At 37.4% G+C, this 19,193-nt stretch overlaps 1 protein-coding gene across 1 annotated transcript in view; it reads right to left on the bottom strand.

The window, feature by feature from the left end:
- The window catches only part of LOC128523993 (collagen alpha-3(VI) chain-like), a 63,547-nt gene that overhangs the window by 16,318 nt on the left and 28,036 nt on the right, over positions 1–19,193 (bottom strand). Inside the window, exons 3-5 of the mRNA XM_053496255.1 lie at positions 13,822–13,866; positions 9,411–9,518; positions 3,995–4,588 (exon numbers count right to left, since the gene is read on the bottom strand). Of these exons, the coding sequence (XP_053352230.1) occupies positions 3,995–4,588; positions 9,411–9,518; positions 13,822–13,866 (747 nt within the window). The remainder of the gene's footprint in view (positions 1–3,994; positions 4,589–9,410; positions 9,519–13,821; positions 13,867–19,193) is intronic.

Below are 19,193 nucleotides of genomic sequence, written 5' to 3'. Positions count from 1 at the left end.
GTCTATACTGTACTTGGGGTGGGGTTTGCCAAAAAATTTACCCTGGGTCTCATAAACATGATTCACTTTCTAATATATTATTATTATTATTATTATTATTATCATTATTATTATTAACTATGAAGTCAAGACTCATTTTCATTAAAATAATGGAATGCCATTTGACACCAAAAATAAATACAACATGGCCAAAAGTAAGTTGACACCAGACCATCATACCCACATTAGATTGCTGAATATTCCATTTCAAAGTTGGGGCCTGTTATGCTGCTATAAAAGCCACTGGGGGATTTGTTAATTCAGTCACAACTAGGCCAGTATGTAATTCTGACAGTATGATGAAATTAGGCAAGAATATCACTGGTTATAATTATAGCTATAAAATGTGTTATTTAAAAAAATCTGACTGAATGGACTATTTGGAACATTAGTCCATTAACTTTGTGTATGCTATGGTAATACAGTGGAACCTTGGATTACGAGCATAATTTGTTCAGGAAGCAGGCTCGTATTCCAAAACACTCATAAATAAAAGAAAATTTTCCCAAAAGAAATAATGGAAACTTAAATTATTTATTCCACAGCCCCCAAAAAATAAATACATAAAAATAATTAATATGTTTGCAGATGACATTGTGCTTTGTAGCGAGAGCAGGGAACAGGAGGAAGAAAATTTGGAGAGGTGGAGGTATGAAGGTTGAAGGTTAGCCGCAGCAAGATGGAATACATGTGTGTAAATGAGAGGAACCCAAGAGGAACCGTGAGGAGACAGGGAGCAGAGGTAAAGAAGGTGCAGGACTTTAAGTACTTAGGGTCAACGGTCCAGAGCAACGGAGAGTGTGGAAAGGAGGTAAAGAGGCGGGTACAGGCAGGTTGGAATGGGTGGAGAAAAGGTTCAGGTGTGTTGTGGGTCTGTGTGAATACAGTTTGCAGGATACAGAACAGAAACATCGTGACTCCTCTTTTTCCCGCATAGATCCCTGAAAGGAGACTATGAGAGGTGAATGAACAACAATGCCGAGTTGGGCAGGCACCATGCTTGCAATACATTGCATGCCTTTTGTCTTGCAACACAACGGTGCTCAGGGCCACGTGGCTAACCCCAATGACTGCCATGGCATCCAGCAGCAAGCAAAGAAGCTTGCCATACTGATGGACATATGCTGTGCTTCTGGCACTGCAAGTTTAGGAGTGTCTGCAGGAACGGCGTGCGGCAGACAGCTCGCTCAGCTTTGAGAAGTGACCAGGTAGACCTCCAGCACCCAGTCTCAGCACACTCTGGTAGCCCTGTTGAAGACTCTGTTTGCTCTTCTAAAGGCTCTTTTATCTCTGTTGCATTCCCTGTTAGATCTGTCAGCTCTGTCGAAGCACCTGTCAGCTCTGAAAACACTAAATGTGTTGAAAACTCTGACAATCTTGTTAGCTCTTAGATCACTGTTCTGTGTCCTGACAGACTGGAAAACCCCAAGTTCCCATGCGAGATCCTTTGTATGTCTCATATCTGTTGTCTAATGATTATTTGAAGTCGGTGCATCACTGTTCTGGTTTCAGTTATGTCATCTTTGACTTGTGAAGCACATTTTCCATATTAATTTCTTAAATTAAAAGTCTTTAGATCTGCAATTATGCCTTTCCTTCATCCTTGTACACCTGACACTTGTCAGCAAGTGAAGATTTCATAGATGTCATAGATGTATTCCTGTACATTTACATTATTAAATTACATTTATTATGTGTTATTATGTTTACATAATAAAATATGGTTTAATTATTTATAAAAGAATGAATTTTATAAATGAAACACTGGTGTGACAACGTAAAGGGTTACAGTTACAGTATATAAAGACAATTTAAACAATTTTATGTGCTCAATTTGTTCATGCAACAGTTGGAAAAGGACCACAAATGGGTCTAAAAGAATATTGAAAATGAGTTTGAAAAGTGTGAGGGAATTTGATCTGTTTGATGAGATTGATGGTCAAGTGATCAAACCTTTGGCCTTGTTGTATACAATAGTATATAGCTTTTTTATACAAAGGAAATTTTGAGAAGACAGCATCAGGTAACAGTTTACCTTACTGTCCTAGATGTCTTGCAGCAACTAAGCAAGAATGAATGGATTATTCTTCAGTAACATTTATATTTGTCCTATTATCTACTAAAACTACACAATGAGTACTCAGTATTTATATTATCTTAAGCAACTAAGCCATGATAGTCTTGAGCAATAATAAAAGTCCTTTTTTCCCTTTCAGACAACCTGTACCTGAATATGGGTTTTTATACTAACTTTACTTAAATTAGCTTGTAATTATTTCCTCAGAGGTGCATATCATCCTTATTTAGCAAGGCCCAAAAAGAGAAATGCACAACCAACAAATGTAATGCACTGCTGTAATACATGATGTACTTTTAAATAACAAAATACTAACACGTAATTAAACAGTAATTAATAACCATGTAAAGAACCATGTGTAATACCATGTGAAGAACACCACAGTAACACTTCAGCCATTAGTAATGAGTTTACCACAAGACAAGGAAAGCAAGGTTTTGTTAATACCTCCTAACTGAACCTAAAAGTACCGTATACACCTCATTTACATCGTTATGTTTCATTTCAAATAACTGCTATAATTTGTTGGAGTAATAGTAGTGCAATTTATGAATCTGATTTCACCGTTGTGAGATACAGTACTTACTGTTTATTTGTGGGTCTTGTTTTATTTAAATGAAATGTGTAACTTACCTGTGTGTAATCACTGCACTGCCCACAACTCTTTGTTTTCTCCTTTTTGCTATTATGGGATTTTTGGTTATTTTTGTAGTTTACCTCTGCCTGTTTCCTGATCATTTGTTCATACTTTGCTCAATATTCTGCCTGTTTTTTTTTACTCCATTTCTGCTCTCTGTTTAAGATTGTTTGCCCTAAAATGTACTGGATTTGCATCCTGTTTCAGCATTGTTTTCTGCCAAATAGTAAATTATGCACAAATTATTCCCCGATGTGTCCTACTTCTACTCAGCAGCTCCTTTGTGTACAACAAACGTTTTTTGAGATACAGTAGGAGCACACAGACAAAGAAATACAGCTCATAACTTTTGGTAGTAGAATTATTTGTACTGAAGAGCACCGTGGCTTCAGGCATGATACTGCCATAGGACGCCAGCTTTGCCATAAATCGTTCTGGTAAAGTTATGCCTTTCTGTATTTGTCCCATTCAACTGTAAGTGAGATACATCTATGAGTTACAGGAGCTCAACCAACCAATTGATAACAGTTTTGAGCAAACAAAAAAAAGAAGCCTTCGGTGCAGCGGTCACTTTGAATGATTTTCAATAGACTTGAAGGAGATTTTGCATATGTTGAGCACTTGTTGGCTGCCAATAATGCGCAAAACTGTTATCAATGCGCACTCACTACCAGTCAAATGTTTGGACACTTTTTAATTCCATGGTCTTTCCTGATTTCTATTTCTTTCTACATTACTACAAATAATGCTGAATCCACTTTGAACAGTTGATATTGAGATGTGTCTGCTCCTTCTGCTCCGTAAAGCCTTCATAACGGCTCTAATCTACGGTGCTGTTTGTTAATTGGTGATTTCTGAGGCTGGTGACTCTAAATGAACTTCTCCTCTGCAGCAGAGGCACTGTAAGATTTGGTCCTGCTTTCCTGGGAAGGTCTTCATGAGACACAGTTTTAGTTTATCAATGCAAATGCACTTGATAATACTTTTCCTGCAGGAACTGTTCCAGAAACGCTGCCTGTTTCCAACTGACTGACTGGCTGGCTGTTTCCATATGTGTTATTTTATAGTTTTGAAACCCTCAGTATCGTTTTAAAATGAATTCAAACTTGTGTCTGGTACCATGAATATATTTCTTGTCACTCCTTATTTATAAATTCCACAAATTAAATGAAATATTGTGAAAGGATTTATTGTTGACATTATTTGTTCGATTTGGCATGCCCCTTAGAATAATTACCTACCTGTGATCTCAGTGCGCATCAAAACGGTGCGTTGGGCCACCCCGATAATATATGGAAGTAGCTGATCACTTAAAGTCGCCCCTGCACTGATATCAGAGGCAGAAAAAACAAAGCTTCTGTCGGATGCGATAGCCTGCAGCTGGGTACGAGCTGAATCACTCAACGCAGCACCAAAGATAATCACGTTGGCCTGCTTTAGTGCCCTTTCACCATCACTGACATCATCAGTGGACTGCCCAGCACTGATAATTACAACGGTTTGGGGCACTCCCTCCTCTGCCCTGCCTCCTGCCTCTGAGACCAACATATCATCAAACACCCACTCCAAGGCTGTCCCCAGATTAGAATCAGATCCACCGAGGAATTCAAGGTTTTGCACAAAATTTTGCATGGCCTCTTTGTCGTAATTGTTATTGAGATCAAACTTTAACGATGGGCGAGCACCGTACAGCGCCAGGGCTACCCGGATCATGTCCCTGCCCACATCAAGCCCCTCGATCACTCTGACAGCCAAATCAAGGACGATAGGAAAGTTGGCAGCTCCAACGTTCTCTGATCCATCAATTAAGAGTACAAGGTCAGCTGAATCTTGGGCTTTGAAAGAAGACAATAACACAGAGAAACAAACTAAGAATAATGCAAAATGTGGGGGTTAAAAATGGAAAAGTGGAAAGTATAAGGTGCAGGCACATGACTACATCTCTAGATATAGTCATGAATATTACATCACAAAGCATTACAAAAACACATCATGCTGCATGTGGACTGAATTAATGAAGACAATAATTTATGAGCCAATTCGAACATATTACCTTGTTTTGATGATAGTTTTTTTTTTTTAAATACCACAATCACATTCCATTACAAAAAAGAAAGTTTTGCATTAGTCTGTCAATTACCTGAGGGGAAAGTGTGAATAATACATTTAGTTCTAATTTTGTCTCTAAAACCATATTGTACAACAATACCAATATCATTTTAATCTACATACCAGGCAACACATTTGTAAAAAACATATTTTTCATCAACTCTTTAAAAAGGTTTTCTTAGTATATTAAACATTAATAAAATCTTCATTTGCACAAACTAATTTTGGCCTATTTTCCATAAAATAATCTTTTATTAAACTTTTTATGATCCTGAGACTATGGGTAATTTGATTGATGTATACAAAAACATTGAGGTTATTGGACGAGCGCAGTGGATGAAAGCAAAGCAAAGGCGAGTAGCCATTAAGTTAGGTTTTGGCCCAGTATTTTCATTTCAGTGCATCACTAAAAGTTATTCTCACTTTTGCATTAGTTTTGGTAAAGCCTCAAACTACCTTATGTAAAAAAAAAAGCAGCTCAAAAATTTAATACATAGATAAGATTATAGTTCTTACAGTACCAGTAATAGTAAGTGCATATAACTTAAATTACTACTGGAAGTAGTAGCTCAAGCTAAGTAGTAACTTAAATTACTACTGGCCAGGGGTAGCTTAGTGGTTAAGGCATTGGACTACGGTTCGGAAGATCCCCGGTTCAAACCCCACAACCACCAAGTTTCCACTGTTGGGCCCTTGAGCAAGGCCCTTAACCCTCAACTGCTCAGATGTATAATGAGATAAAAATGTAAGTCGCTCTGGATAAGAGCGTCTGCCAAATGACTAAATGTAAATGTACTGGAACATACTGTACTTTACTACCAGTCTATTTCAGCAATTGAACAAAAATCAACTTGAAAATGTTAATGTGCAAACTGAACATCACACGGGTTTGAAATTTTAAAGCATCATAAAATTTAACACTGACATTAAAGTAAATAGATATTAAAAACTATCATCACAGAATAAATCTGCTAAATTTTTAGCAAAAGGAAAGAAACATCTACTGTAAGATGCACATGTATCCCATCTGGTTTGTTTGTAAATACTATTTGGTAGCTTCAAGTAAGTTTGTAGATTTTAGAAACAAACAGAAGATCATATAAACTCCATAAACACATCTGCTGAGTGGTGGCTCAGTCCGCTAAGGCTGTGGATTACTGGGTTACTGATGGGAAGATCGGGGGTTCGATCCCCAGCTCCACCAGGTTGCCACTGTTGGGCCCTTGAGCAAGGCCCTTAACCCTAACTGCTCCAGGGGCGCTGTATCATGGTTGATACCGTGCTGAGACCATGTATATGTGACAAATAAAGGCTTAACTTAACTTAATCTATGTGGGCCCATCAGGAGCCGAGGTTTCCCAGCAAAAACATTTCCGTGGGCATTTCATTCCCTCCATAAGCCTGCCTTCTTTTTATACTACATGCTGGTGTGTTTCCTTGCCAGGTAAGAGATGCAACCCCGGGGACGCCACTACCTGGAATTGCAATGCCAGAGCCGCAAAAAATGCTACATTTTCTTTTCTCCTTCGTTGCTGTCTCCACCAGCTCTCTGTGCTCACCAGGACTATGGCTACAGGCATGAAGTTCAGGCATGTTTGATAGGACAGCCGGAAAGTCAAGCATTTCCAGGTTCAGCACTTCCTCATGCAAAAAGAAACATAGATTCCAATCCCTATAAAACCTTCACATTCTTCAACTTTTGCAAATGAAAATACTACAGTACATACTGTACAGGGTTAAATGTAGCATATAAAAATAAACCAGATAGGAACCAGATAGGATGCAGCTGTAACTTTTACTGATTTATTAGTTTTGTGTTTGCTATACATAATCAGATAAAATAATAATCATTTTTATGCAACTAACTTTATGCCAATTATTTACTGACGTAGGCTGGTAGTACTGTACTCACCTGTATGTGGTTATGTCTTAGCAGTGATATGCAAGTGTCACTGTATGCTAGTTTTATGAACACAAAATTTCGCACCGAAATGTAGCTCATGGTCTGTAACCAGACCTAACAATGCTGTGTCTATACCCTAATTCAGGCCAATATGAACATGGAAATGACATTATCAATTATTGATAGCATTATCCCTCTAATTCCTTTTTTTTACAGAGAGAACATCAGTTGAGAACATTATTGCTTGATTTTAACTAATCAAAACATTATATTAAAATTTTAATAAATAGTAATTATGAAGAATAACTTTAAAGTAGAATAGAAAAAAAGCTAAATAATAAAATGTGCCATTTTGTGTAAGTAAATAAACTACTTGTAGCAATTAGTTTGATCATTACAGTAGTCCAGTTGTAAATAAGTAACAATATTGCAACAGTAATCTTATTCATGTCAGCTTTTTATTAAATTGTAATAGTCCTCAAGGGAAGGAAGGCATTTATCCTAGCTCACCCTTAATTTTTTTTTTGATAACTTTTTTTTATTTATATTTAATTAACACTAAATTGACATGTGTCAATGTGATAAAATATTAATAGCATTCTCATTTCTTAAAGTTTTTCCAATTTCTCAAAGTATATTCACTTTCTCTCCTCAATCCCCTTATAATTCATCAAATAATGTGTGTACTTGTAACTTTTTTTAATTAGATCTAATTATTATGTTAGTCCTTTGATTAATTCTAATAAAGAAAATTAATGAAAACTGAAATGTGTATGTGAAATCTAATCAAATAAATTTACCATTATGATACACCACAACTAAATTGGTAGTAAGTAGTACTTAAATTTGATGTTCACATTTCCAAGGTAAAGCAGACTAATGATTCAACATAAACATAAATACAACTACAACAATTGTAAACAAGAGCTTTCTTTGGCCCTTTTTTTTATCTTCATTCTGTATTCAGTCACACCATGCAGACTCATGTTACAGAATTCAGTCATATAATCACCAGTCATGACATTTTCTTTCATCTTTACAAACCCAGTGATACCAAGGTAAATGAAGGACAAATGCAATTACTAGAGATGAACCCATCACATGTAATCCTTAATCAAATTTTACTTGCAATAAAACACTTTTATTCGCACCCACAATTACGGAGCTGCTCAATTAACAACTTGTGATTAATTGTACTGAGGCTCATAAAATTATTAAAAGGGTTATTCCGTGAATCACAAAGATGGCAGATTTTTTTTTTTTTATCATCCAATGCTGAAAGGGCAATAAAATAACAGATCAGTGCATAACTCAGTAATTTCTCCAATCTGCTCAATACACTCTAAAAAATGCTGGGTTTTGTCCCAAGTGCTGGGTTTAACCATTTAACCCAGAATTCTGAGTTATTCATCTGACCCAACCAGTGGGTTAAACTGACAGGGTGCCAATCCATCGCAGGGGACACACACATACACTCTCATTCACACACTACTGGCAATTTGGGAACACCAATAAGCCTAACTTGCATATCGTTGGATTTACGATATCCTATCGTGTGGGAGAAAACCGGAGTACCTGGAGGAAACACACTAAGCACGGGGAGAACATGCAAACTCCATGCACAAAGAGACGAGAGTCGACCCTGGAGGTGCAAGGCAACAGTGCTAACCACTACACCACCGTGCCGCGTTGTAAACGAACCAAAACATTTCATTTGACCCAACGTAGAGCAACCCAACAACGTGTTTAAAGTACCCGAAATAACCCAGAATTTTGACCCAGCATAAACAAACCAGCATTTTTTAGAGTGTAACAGCTTAATTTTGAATTGAACCTTCACACATTTACCTGATACTTTTAAAAAGATGAAAGAATGTTCATCACTGTATTCAGCTGTAGAAGACCATTTCCACAATTACAACAAATATGCTTTTTACATACACACATACAGAACAAGACATTGAGCTTCGAAGACAAAAGCTGTGGTGGATAGTTAGCCATTACCAGTAGCTTGGGTTTGTTTGATTTTTTTCACTTGACTAACGGGTTCTACGTTGATTCCTATAAGGGATTTTTTTGGTAGTAAGAGAATAGTTAGATGGACTGAGAAAGATAAGAAAAGAAACAGACAAGGTAGATAACGAAAAATAGGTGGAATAGGGAGATTTTTAAGGCCAAATCACTGATAGCCACAAAAAACATGGCAATGAAAGTTTACTGTAATTTATAAAAATGCAGTTAAATTACTATTAAAAGTAGAGTTTAAAGAGGGAATTCCAAATCAAATACCAAAATTAGAGTTGTTAATAAACATGCAAAAATGTGTGATTTTAATCTTCAGTGACAAAACAGTGCAGGGGAAAGGCTACTTGCATGTATTTCCAAACGTCAGTATCAACAACCTCCTAAGGTTGGCTGTCAAAGAACACATCACCATCAAAATGGAGCAGGATGCGTTTCCATTGTCCTTCTTTTGGATCTCTGTTTTATTCATTTTATTATTTGTCAAACCTTTTGAAGATCGCACATCTGTACTGCCACCAGTGCCTTTTCATTTCAAACAACTGCACCACCACAGTTTAAGGCCCATCAACTGAATTTCCTCAAAACCCTGGTTTGCAAAAATTACATGTAGGTGAACTTACCATCCTGAGCATTAAGTTTTGGGAGGATGCCCAAAAATGCAGCTCCCATAAGGGTGTACAGCAGCAAACAATTTGTCCCCATTCTCCACACCAACACCAAAAACACACCTAACAAAGGGAAGAGCATCAGGACAGAAACAGAAATTAACTGGAACATTTAGAATGAATATAAAATAAATAAACTAATCAATATTTGAGAACTGCTCATAAATTTCTATACACAATTTTGAGAAACGTAAACACAAACTTTGACATAAACATATATAAACTGTTTATATTCCTTTATTTTTTTATCAGGACAATCACTTACTGTTGTGGAAGTAACAATAATAGATGTTTGGCATTTGACCTCTGCACACAATCACATTGACCCCGAAAAAGAAACCTTGATTTATCCCTGAATGAAATTAAAGCAGAAAGTCTTCACTTCACTCACATATTGAGGGTTTTGTTTCAAATTCAAGATCTGTCCTCAGATTTGATATTGGTTTGATGTTTTAATTGCCTCCCTTTTCCTCCTTTCCAGGCAAACCCTAGGAATGTGCTATTGTGGCAAACCCAGGAGTTTATGCCTTCTGTGGAGATCCCTGGTTAAAAACCATCCAGATGCAACCTCAGCCTCTCCTCAAGCCGCACATGAAGCAAGTCAAGTCAAGACAGTCAAGTCAGACACCCATAGAGAATTCAAGGGATAGAATGCTCTTTACTCATACCATCTCTGCTGCTGCCTGTGTGGATGATGTTATTATTTATAGCAATGAGTGGCATTAATGCTTTCAGCATCTAAGGACCGTGCTGAGATCATTCACTGAGCAGGAATCACAGCAAACCCAAAGAAGTGTGCAAATAGAGAAGTAGAATTTAGTTATCTGGGTTTCTATTTGAGCCGATCTTCCATTCTCCTGACTCAACAATCTCCTGACTGTTTTGCAGACTTTTTACAGAGGTCTAGGGGCCTGTTGTGGAGATCACTGGAAGATTTAACAGAGACCTTTTGACTACCATCTGGCTAGAAGTCCAGTTTTCCTCCATTATGGCGAATTATTTTTATCCCATTGTTGTACTAAGGTGCTATTAAGATACACTAGTAGAACCTACTGTAGTAGTCAGAATTACCCCACCTTTAAGGTGCTGCCATACACAGAGCCAGTCTTTATAAGAAATAGTAGAGACATGGCAAAAAGTTTCCAAAAGTAATGGTGGCCATTGATGCATTCTGAAGAAGTGATTCATAATAAGGTAATAAGGGGTGCCTTTTTTTGGTACAGGGTTGGAAATCGTAATGCAAAAGTATATTACTTTTATCAGTTGTTACAGTACTTAAAAATAGATGATAAAATGACCTGGTATTTGCTGTACATTATTGAGAAAGAAAGCATTTTGCAAGCAGGTAAATATAAAGTTAGCATTATTCTAACACTGCTTTATACTGTAGGAGATCCCTCGTATATTATATTACATGGCAAAATCTAACTGGATGTCACTTTTTAAAGTTAGTTACCTTTTTTAGAAGTAAAAAGTAATTTTGCCAGTTTTCAAAGCTTCTGTTATTTCTACCTGCATTTGCCAGTTGTTAAGTAAAATGCAAACAGAGATAAACATAGAAAAAGCTCAGTGTAAGCATAAAATAGCATACCAAGGACAACAGATTTGAAAAATCTATAAAAAACAAGAATGCAGGAACTCTAAAAGGCGGCCATTAACTATTCCGCCCTTTAATATAAGAGTTAAATTGACAAGACACACCCAAATCCACTGACACCACAAACAGGAAATTACCCTCTGCCCTCTAACAATAGATGCTGGAAAAAAAATGCAGTGTCATAATAAAAGTCACAGAATGTATTGGTCCAGAAAGTGTCATTGGCACTGGACTGAATCTTGGTCTTGGTGCCTGGTTGGTGCTTGACATACTGGAACTTGGGAAGTTAGCAAAGCAGTAACTTAGGATAAGTGTTTAGTTGGTGTTTGTAAACTTTTCCGTGAACTTTCCTGTTGGCCTCACCCTGTTCCCTTCACACTGCAACTTCTGCCAAACTACTGGCTGTCACACTGGGTATAATACTCTTGGGGCGACACACATCTGGTCATATTGAGAACACATTTTTGAAGTCCAACAAACTCTACAAGGTTTCCTAGAGGGAGAACTGGATGTTGCTCGGAGGACATGCTTCTACAAACAACCAGGCTGGAGATATCATGAACGAATCCCTGTAGGGGGAACTTGAACCAGGTTGTACAGGAATCACGTCTGCATCACTTACAAGCTGAGAAGCTATAATGGAATCAAATGCTGGATTTCTCTGCTTGGGGAACATTCTGTCTTAGTGTTACCTGCTAGATTCAAATGTCGGTCCTACGTATGTTCGCTTTGAATAAGAAGCACGAATTGCCACTTCATGACTATTAACAGCAACATTTACCAGAGTCCCATTTTGTTGCATGAAATATTTCTAGTTATAGCACCAAATAATATATAGAATGTGATAACAAATAATAATAAATTGTATTATAATATTTACTTAATTATTTAACACAAAAGAGAGAGCACAAAGAGACCCGTAAATATTAACTTAATGTGTTCCTCAGTGAGAAGTTTGCATATAAAATCTAGTATGGCTACAATTTATAAAAAAAAAATAATATTATGCTAATAAGTGTAAAAAACTCGACAAATGTCAGCATTGTAAAAATACACACAACCATTATTACTTACTGACCATAAACACCCCAAATAATTCCAACCAGAAGCAGACCTCCAGGGATCCATGCATGTATATCATAAGATGAACTGACACGTGCATGCACACAAAACATACATCTCACCGAGTAACACAAAAAGAGTGATCTAAAATATCGTTTTGTGGTACAACAGCCTTAAAGCTGAAAGACAACACTAAATATGAAATACTGGTACATTTAGTCTCAGAGAAATATTAAAACCCATTAATAACACACCAAAATTAAAACTTGGGAAAACATATTGTAACACATGCCAATAAAGTTCAGAATTAATGCATCCACATTAATATGTAATTGTTTTAAGTAATCATTATTATTTTTGTTTGTTTGTTTTGTAAACACCAACTTAAACGCAGTAAGTAAATGTACAAGTTTTACCTCTAACAAAACCAGAAACAGTGTGTGTAAGAGTGTGTGAGGTGATAGGGACAAACTGATACAGCGTTAAGAGTATTTAATTTCTCTTAATTGTCAGAAAGCTTATTTAAATATATTTTTACTTTGGATTCAAAATACTCTAATTCATAATTTAATCATTTTCTGAGTTCGAAAAAAAAAATTATTGACTTGAATTTCTGTAGACTAGTTAATACAGGAAAAAAAATCAACAGTAAGTATAAAGCTTACTGCTGCTACCAAACTCTACAACACTGCCCCCTTCTGTCACAAGTGAGCTGCAGCAATGAGGCTGAAGCAAGATGTAACTGCAGACACTGTACAGGCAAATCTCTAATCTGGTAAACTGGTAAAACAACAATGTCTTCATAACTCTGCTACCAAATTGTTCACCGTTCTGTACACTGTTATAGAGCAACGGTTGGCAAGATCTTCCAAAATGAATAGTCTTCCAAGTCCAGCCAGGCGTAACGATGCACGCCTAAAACTGAATGATATCTATATCTCTGAAACATGTTAGCAAAAAAAGAATAGCAGTACCCAAATAAGCAACTAGATAACGTGTCTCATGTAATTAACATGTGATCAAAAATTCCTATATTACTTCATTAAGACTAGGAGAGAGACTCCAACATCTGTTTCTGTTTACCTTGTTTTTTTTTGTTTCCCTCTTAACTATCCCAGGTTTCCTTGACCATCTGGCTGAGGCAATGGAAAAAATATCTCATGCCATTCTCTTTACTGCCTGGAGCATTATTTAACCAGCATTCATACTGTAGTGGAACACATTGTATAACGCATCATAAAACCCAAAGATTATCTCTACATTCTATCACCTAAATATAACATATAATACAATGTGATTTTTTTTTTATAAACTTCATCTTGCAAAAAAAGTTAATATGTCTCAGCCTTGGACAGTAAAGACTAAGTAAAGACTTTTACTCTTCATCTTTCACCTCTGCACTGCTTCTTTCTGCTCTCTGAAACATCTGTTTCTCTGTTGCAGTTTAAAGACTTTAAGGGAGCAACAATGTATTTAAACAAAGCACAACAAAAGCTTTATCCATAGACACTTATATGCCATGTGTGTCTATGAATGCAACAGAACATACAATATGCAACAACAACAACAAAATAAAAAAAAACCTTGCACAAATACTGTACATGTAAATTTTTTAAAACACTTATATAAACGCCCAAATGTTTTCAAGTTGCTTTACTTGCTCAAATGAGCCATGCCTTATTTAGCCACATGCATGTATGTACCTACCCTGAGTGAGAAATGATGTATTCTGCAGGGGATTTTTTTTTTTATCTGCAAGTCACTCTAGTATATTATCTTCCTGCTGTGTCCCATTAGTGAGCGTGATGGAATATCAACTCCAAGGCAGTGATACTTCGGCTGGATCCTAAGAAATTACTGAGAGACACCACTGCATGTCACAGAGTTAATCATCAGGACACCCAGTTCTGTTCTCCAGAAGTGAAGTGGCACAGTCTCCAACCCTGAGACAGGACACATTCACATAAACTTGGAAAACTGCCATAGAATTCTGCTGCACCTCCTACTTTCTTTGGAAGGAAATAGAAGGAAAAAAAACACAGGGAGAACTTATAAATGAGAAACAGACACCCTCAGCTGTACGAGGAGAGTTATGTCACAGCTAGTAAAAACCCTTCACAACCAACTTCTTCTGAAATCCCTTTTTCCCCTTTCAGAAGATCATTATGTTTGTGGTTATTCTTACACCTTAGGGTTTTGAACAGTCAATAAGAATGTGAATTACAACCAAACTGCCACCATTTGTAAATGTTATGTTTCAATTTATGTTGAGAAAATTGTGTTTAATAAAAGCTTGTAATGTTGCACTGTCGACTTGCACCTCTGGGGTCTGGGTTCGATTCCCTCCCAGGCTCGATTCCCGTCTCTGTGTGCATGGAGTTTGCATGTTTTCCCCCTGCTTGGTGGGTTTCCTCCGGGTACTCTGATTTCCTCCAACAGTCCCGGACATGTAGGTTAGCCTAATCATAATTAAATAATTTCCAAATTGCTTGTGTGTGTGTCCTGCGATTAATTAGCACCCTGTCCAGGGTGTACCCCGTCTCGTGCCCTTAGCATATTCGGATAGGCTCCAGGTCCCTGCGACCCTGAATACAGGAAAGAGTGGTATAGACGATGAGTGAAAGTGAGATGAGTGAAAAGTCTGTAATGCAACATGCAACATAACCAACACTTCCATGATGCCAAGTACATACAAACAGATAAATTCTTAAGATCAATGATATACAAAATAATGTTGTTGAATAGATGATGAATAAATTAAAACAAGCAGTCCAGTACAGTGGAACCTTGGATTGTAAGTAACTTGATCTGCGAGTGTTTTGCAAGACAAGCAAAATAAAAAAAATAAATGTTAACTTGATAAATGAGTGAGGTCTTGATATTATATATATATATATATATGTGTTTACATAAATCATATACATATATATAAACTCAGCAAAAAAAAGAAACGTCCCTTTTTCAGGACTGTGTCTTTCAACAATAATGTTGTAAAAATCTAAATAACTTTACAGATCTTCATTGTAAAGGGTTTAAACAATGTTTTCCATGCATGTTCAATTAACCATAATCCATTAATTAACATGCACCTGTGGAATGGTCGTTAAGACCTTAACAGCTTACAGAAAGTAGGCATTTAAGGTCACAGTTCTAAAAACGCAGGACACTAAAGAGACTTGTCTACCGACCGTGAAAAACACCCAAAGAAAGATGCCCAGGGTCCCTGCTCATCTGCGTGAACGTGCATTAGGCATGCTGCAGGGAGGCATGAGGACCGCTGATGTGGCTAGGGCGATAAATCGCCATGTCCGCACCGTGAGACGCCTAAGACGGCGCTACAGGGAGACAGGAAGGACGGCTGATCATCCTCGCAGTGGAAGACCACGTGTAACAACACCTGCACAGGATGGGTACATCCGAATATCACACCCGCGTGACAGGTACAGGATGGCCACAACAACTGTCCGAGTCACACCAGGAACACACAATCCCTCCATCAGTGCTCAGACTGTCCGCAATAGGCAGTCCATGAGGAGGAGATGCACTGCAGTACTTCAAGCAGCTGGTGGCCACCAGATACTGACTGGTACTTTTGATTTTGAGCCTCACTTCATTCAGGGACACATTGGGAAACATTTTTAGTTTATGTCTTATGGTGTTGATTTTTTTAGTATTCATACAAATATTTACACATTAAGTTTACTGAAAGGAAAAACAGTTGAAAGTCAGAGGACGTATGGATGAGTATATATAAATTGGGGTTGTGGAATGAATCATCAGAGTTCAGGGCTCTGTTGAGTAAGAACAGAGATGCAGTATTTCCAGTTCACATTTATAATAATTATTGATTAAGATTTTAGATAAAATCGATTATAAAAGAGAGAAAGACACAACACTCTGGTTCTGCCACCTAATACCATGCCAGCCTTAATAAATTACTTCAGAAGTATTATAAAAAGGAAAAGATGGGGCATTGTATCAATCAAACAGAAATAAACAGATAAGCTGTGAATAAAGAAATAAAGAAAAACTATAATATTGGAAACAAAGTAAGAAGAAATAAACCGATAAGCTACAGTGATTGATTGGTTGATTGGTTGATTACATAATTGCACTAATGAGAAATTGAACAGATGTTCCTAATAATCCTTTAGGTGAGTGTATGTCTTTAGCACCAAATCAAGTTCACCTGTGTCTACCTCGTGTATCTCCCTATTTATTTCGTCCGAACCCGTAGTCCTTTGTCTGTTCACTGTTGTGCACCTTTATGTTTGTCCCACGAGTTACGTATTTGTGTATCTTATTCCCCCAGGACTGAGCAGTGCGGGCACAGTGTGTTTTTTGAAGAATTCCGTTAAGGTCAAAGTCAAGGCTGAGAGTGTTTCAGCCCTTCGTGTCTGACGCGAGTTGGAAGGAGCTGGTTTCCCTTTTTTTTGTTTATTGATTTCTCCTAAGCCCACCTGCAGTCCCAGCCCGGGGAAGAAATAGGAAAAGTGTTTCTTTTCCCAAATGAACATTTAACGATAATAAATTTGTGTGTGTATTTACACTCTGCACCTGCATTCGTCTCCTCTGTGAGCAGACATGACAAAAGGCAAGAAAAGCTTAAATAGTATGATCTTTCTCTTGAAAGAAATAACTGAGTGAACTGCCTGGAGGCCCTCATTACCTTTACCATTTCAGTTAGAATGACCAGAACAATACAGAAATGACTCAGCGGGTTATTATCAGTCTAGACCATGCACTGTTGGCCCCTCAAATACTCACAAAACTTTTCTGTCACTGCCAACTTCATTGCCTAACCCAGAATCTTTAACCTCTCTAATAAGGCGTTCTTTTGCTTTACACGCGCGCTGTACGCACACATACAGGCACAAAATAAAATATGTTTTACACACACACGTGGTCACAGTGTTATAGTAAACAGTACACGCGTGCACGGATGTTGATTATACCAGTGAGAGACGGGCACTGAGACCCAGCAGGAGAGATGATTACCCACAATTCTGCAGCGCAAGAAAGAGAAAAACCGTTGGCTCAGTTGTGATCACACAAGAAGTGCGTCCGTGATACATGATACGCGGTACTTGTGAACCAAGACTTGTTTGTTTTTCAAGTAAAAATTTATTAAAAATCTTTGCTCGTCTTGCGGAACACTCACAAACCACGTTACTCACAATCTGAGGTTTCACTGTATCTGTGTCAATATTTCTGTTAATCTCAAGAAATAGTTGTTGCTCTGTATTGATGACCCAATATTAATGCTTCCTGCTACCAAAGTTGGGTGCTAAATCTATTCTGTGTGTGGTTTAGAGGGACTCTTCCTCTTTCACACGATGAACTGTCTAACTCCCAATATGTGCATCTGGGTTTGGTTACAGTAATCAAATAATACATTAATTATGCAATAGTCAATAAGTATCATGAGGAAAATTACAGAACTGATGCTTTTAAGGCAGCAATACTCAAATACCTCAGTCAAGAGTTTAACAGCAAATAAACACAATTGGCTATAAACAATAATTAAAATAGCTAAATTGAAGAGAAAAATTTATGAAATAAAAAAGAATAAAATATTTTTAAGCAAAATAATTTAATGAAATGTCTAAAAATTAAAATACCATATGCCCATTAGTTAGCATGGCACTGGGCAAGTTGCAAAAGCTAAAAACTAAAAATGGGGAAAAAAAACAAAGAAACAACATTCAAATAGTTTTAACACTTATCAGAAAATACGACCAAATTAAGTGTTAAATTAATTAATTAATTCTGTTGTTTTGCAATTCACTTCTTCAACTCCTTGGCGATGCAGCCGAGTTCATTCACCATGGACAGAGCACAGAGTACAGAAGTGTACAGTACTGTACGTGATACTAAACAGGGGCTGCCTTCAATAATAAGAGGTGCTCGTGATACATTCGTAAATCTATAACAGTTGAAGAGTCTGATGCACTGTCTTATGTTTGTGAGCGATCTTGTTATTGAACATAGCCCTGCTGTACTCTCATGCCAGGCAGGCAGATGCAGCAGATGTCTAGAACACGATTGACTGATTAATTGTAAAAGCATTCCTTTGTCGGGACGGTCACCACTGGCGATTGTCTGGATAAAACTAGTTGCAAAATAAAACCATTAGGCACATTGGCGACCGTTTCAGTTACCATCTGCAGCCCTGATGGTAGATTATTCATTGTCATAAGGAATCGTAAACACTTCTGTTTATCAACCATGTTTTTGCCTTTTCTCTGGGTTAACACTTGTCCTGACATCTTTATATATAACCTCAGATAATTAAGTGTGCAGGAAATTATTTTGTTAATTTCTTTTTGACACAAAACAATTCCATATCTAGATGCTGTCCAAAAATCATTATTGGCTAAAACTCATTATTTGCTTTAGAGCGGGCCACCTGGCCACAAAGAGCTATCAGGCGGCAAGGGCCTTAGTCAGGGAGGCGACCAAGAACCCAATGGTCACTCTGTCATGTGCCTTTTACTGTGGAGTCGCTTCTGTTTGGCCACTCTACCATACAGGCCGTATTCGTGCTACAGAGGTGGTTGTTCTTTTGGAAGGTTCTCTCTGCACAGACAAACCCTGGAGCGCTTTCAGAGTGACCATCGGGGTCTTGGTCACCTCTCTGACTAAAGCTCTTCTTCTCCAGTTGCTCACTTTGGCCAGACGGAAAAAAGATACAGATCACTGCACAATTATAGTTAAAACTACCATTTAAAATGTTCTGGGCCCGGTTTTTCGAATAACGCACACTCTTTGTGCGCTAAGAAGACTCCTAAGATATATGTTACAGTACGTAAAGTGATAACTTTTCTAAGTGTTTTTCTCGAACTGTCCCTTAGGAGTCTTCTTAAGTTGCTGCCTCTTACGTCCGACATTACAAGGCGCTGTCTACAGTGAAGGTCCTGAATTAGCCGACATCGGTTGATCAGGAATCGATTTTTGACTCCTTTTGCATGACAGCGTTAAGAAAGATGGCACTCTCTATTCAAATTAAACATTGCACTAAATTCTTTTAATAGCGTTTATTTTGACATTGGTTAACTTATCAATAGCATTCCATAATA

Source organism: Clarias gariepinus, chromosome 5, assembly GCF_024256425.1.
Source record: "Clarias gariepinus isolate MV-2021 ecotype Netherlands chromosome 5, CGAR_prim_01v2, whole genome shotgun sequence".
In the NCBI taxonomy this organism is placed as follows: domain Eukaryota; kingdom Metazoa; phylum Chordata; class Actinopteri; order Siluriformes; family Clariidae; genus Clarias; species Clarias gariepinus.
This window is presented reverse-complemented; position numbering and strand designations above follow the sequence as displayed.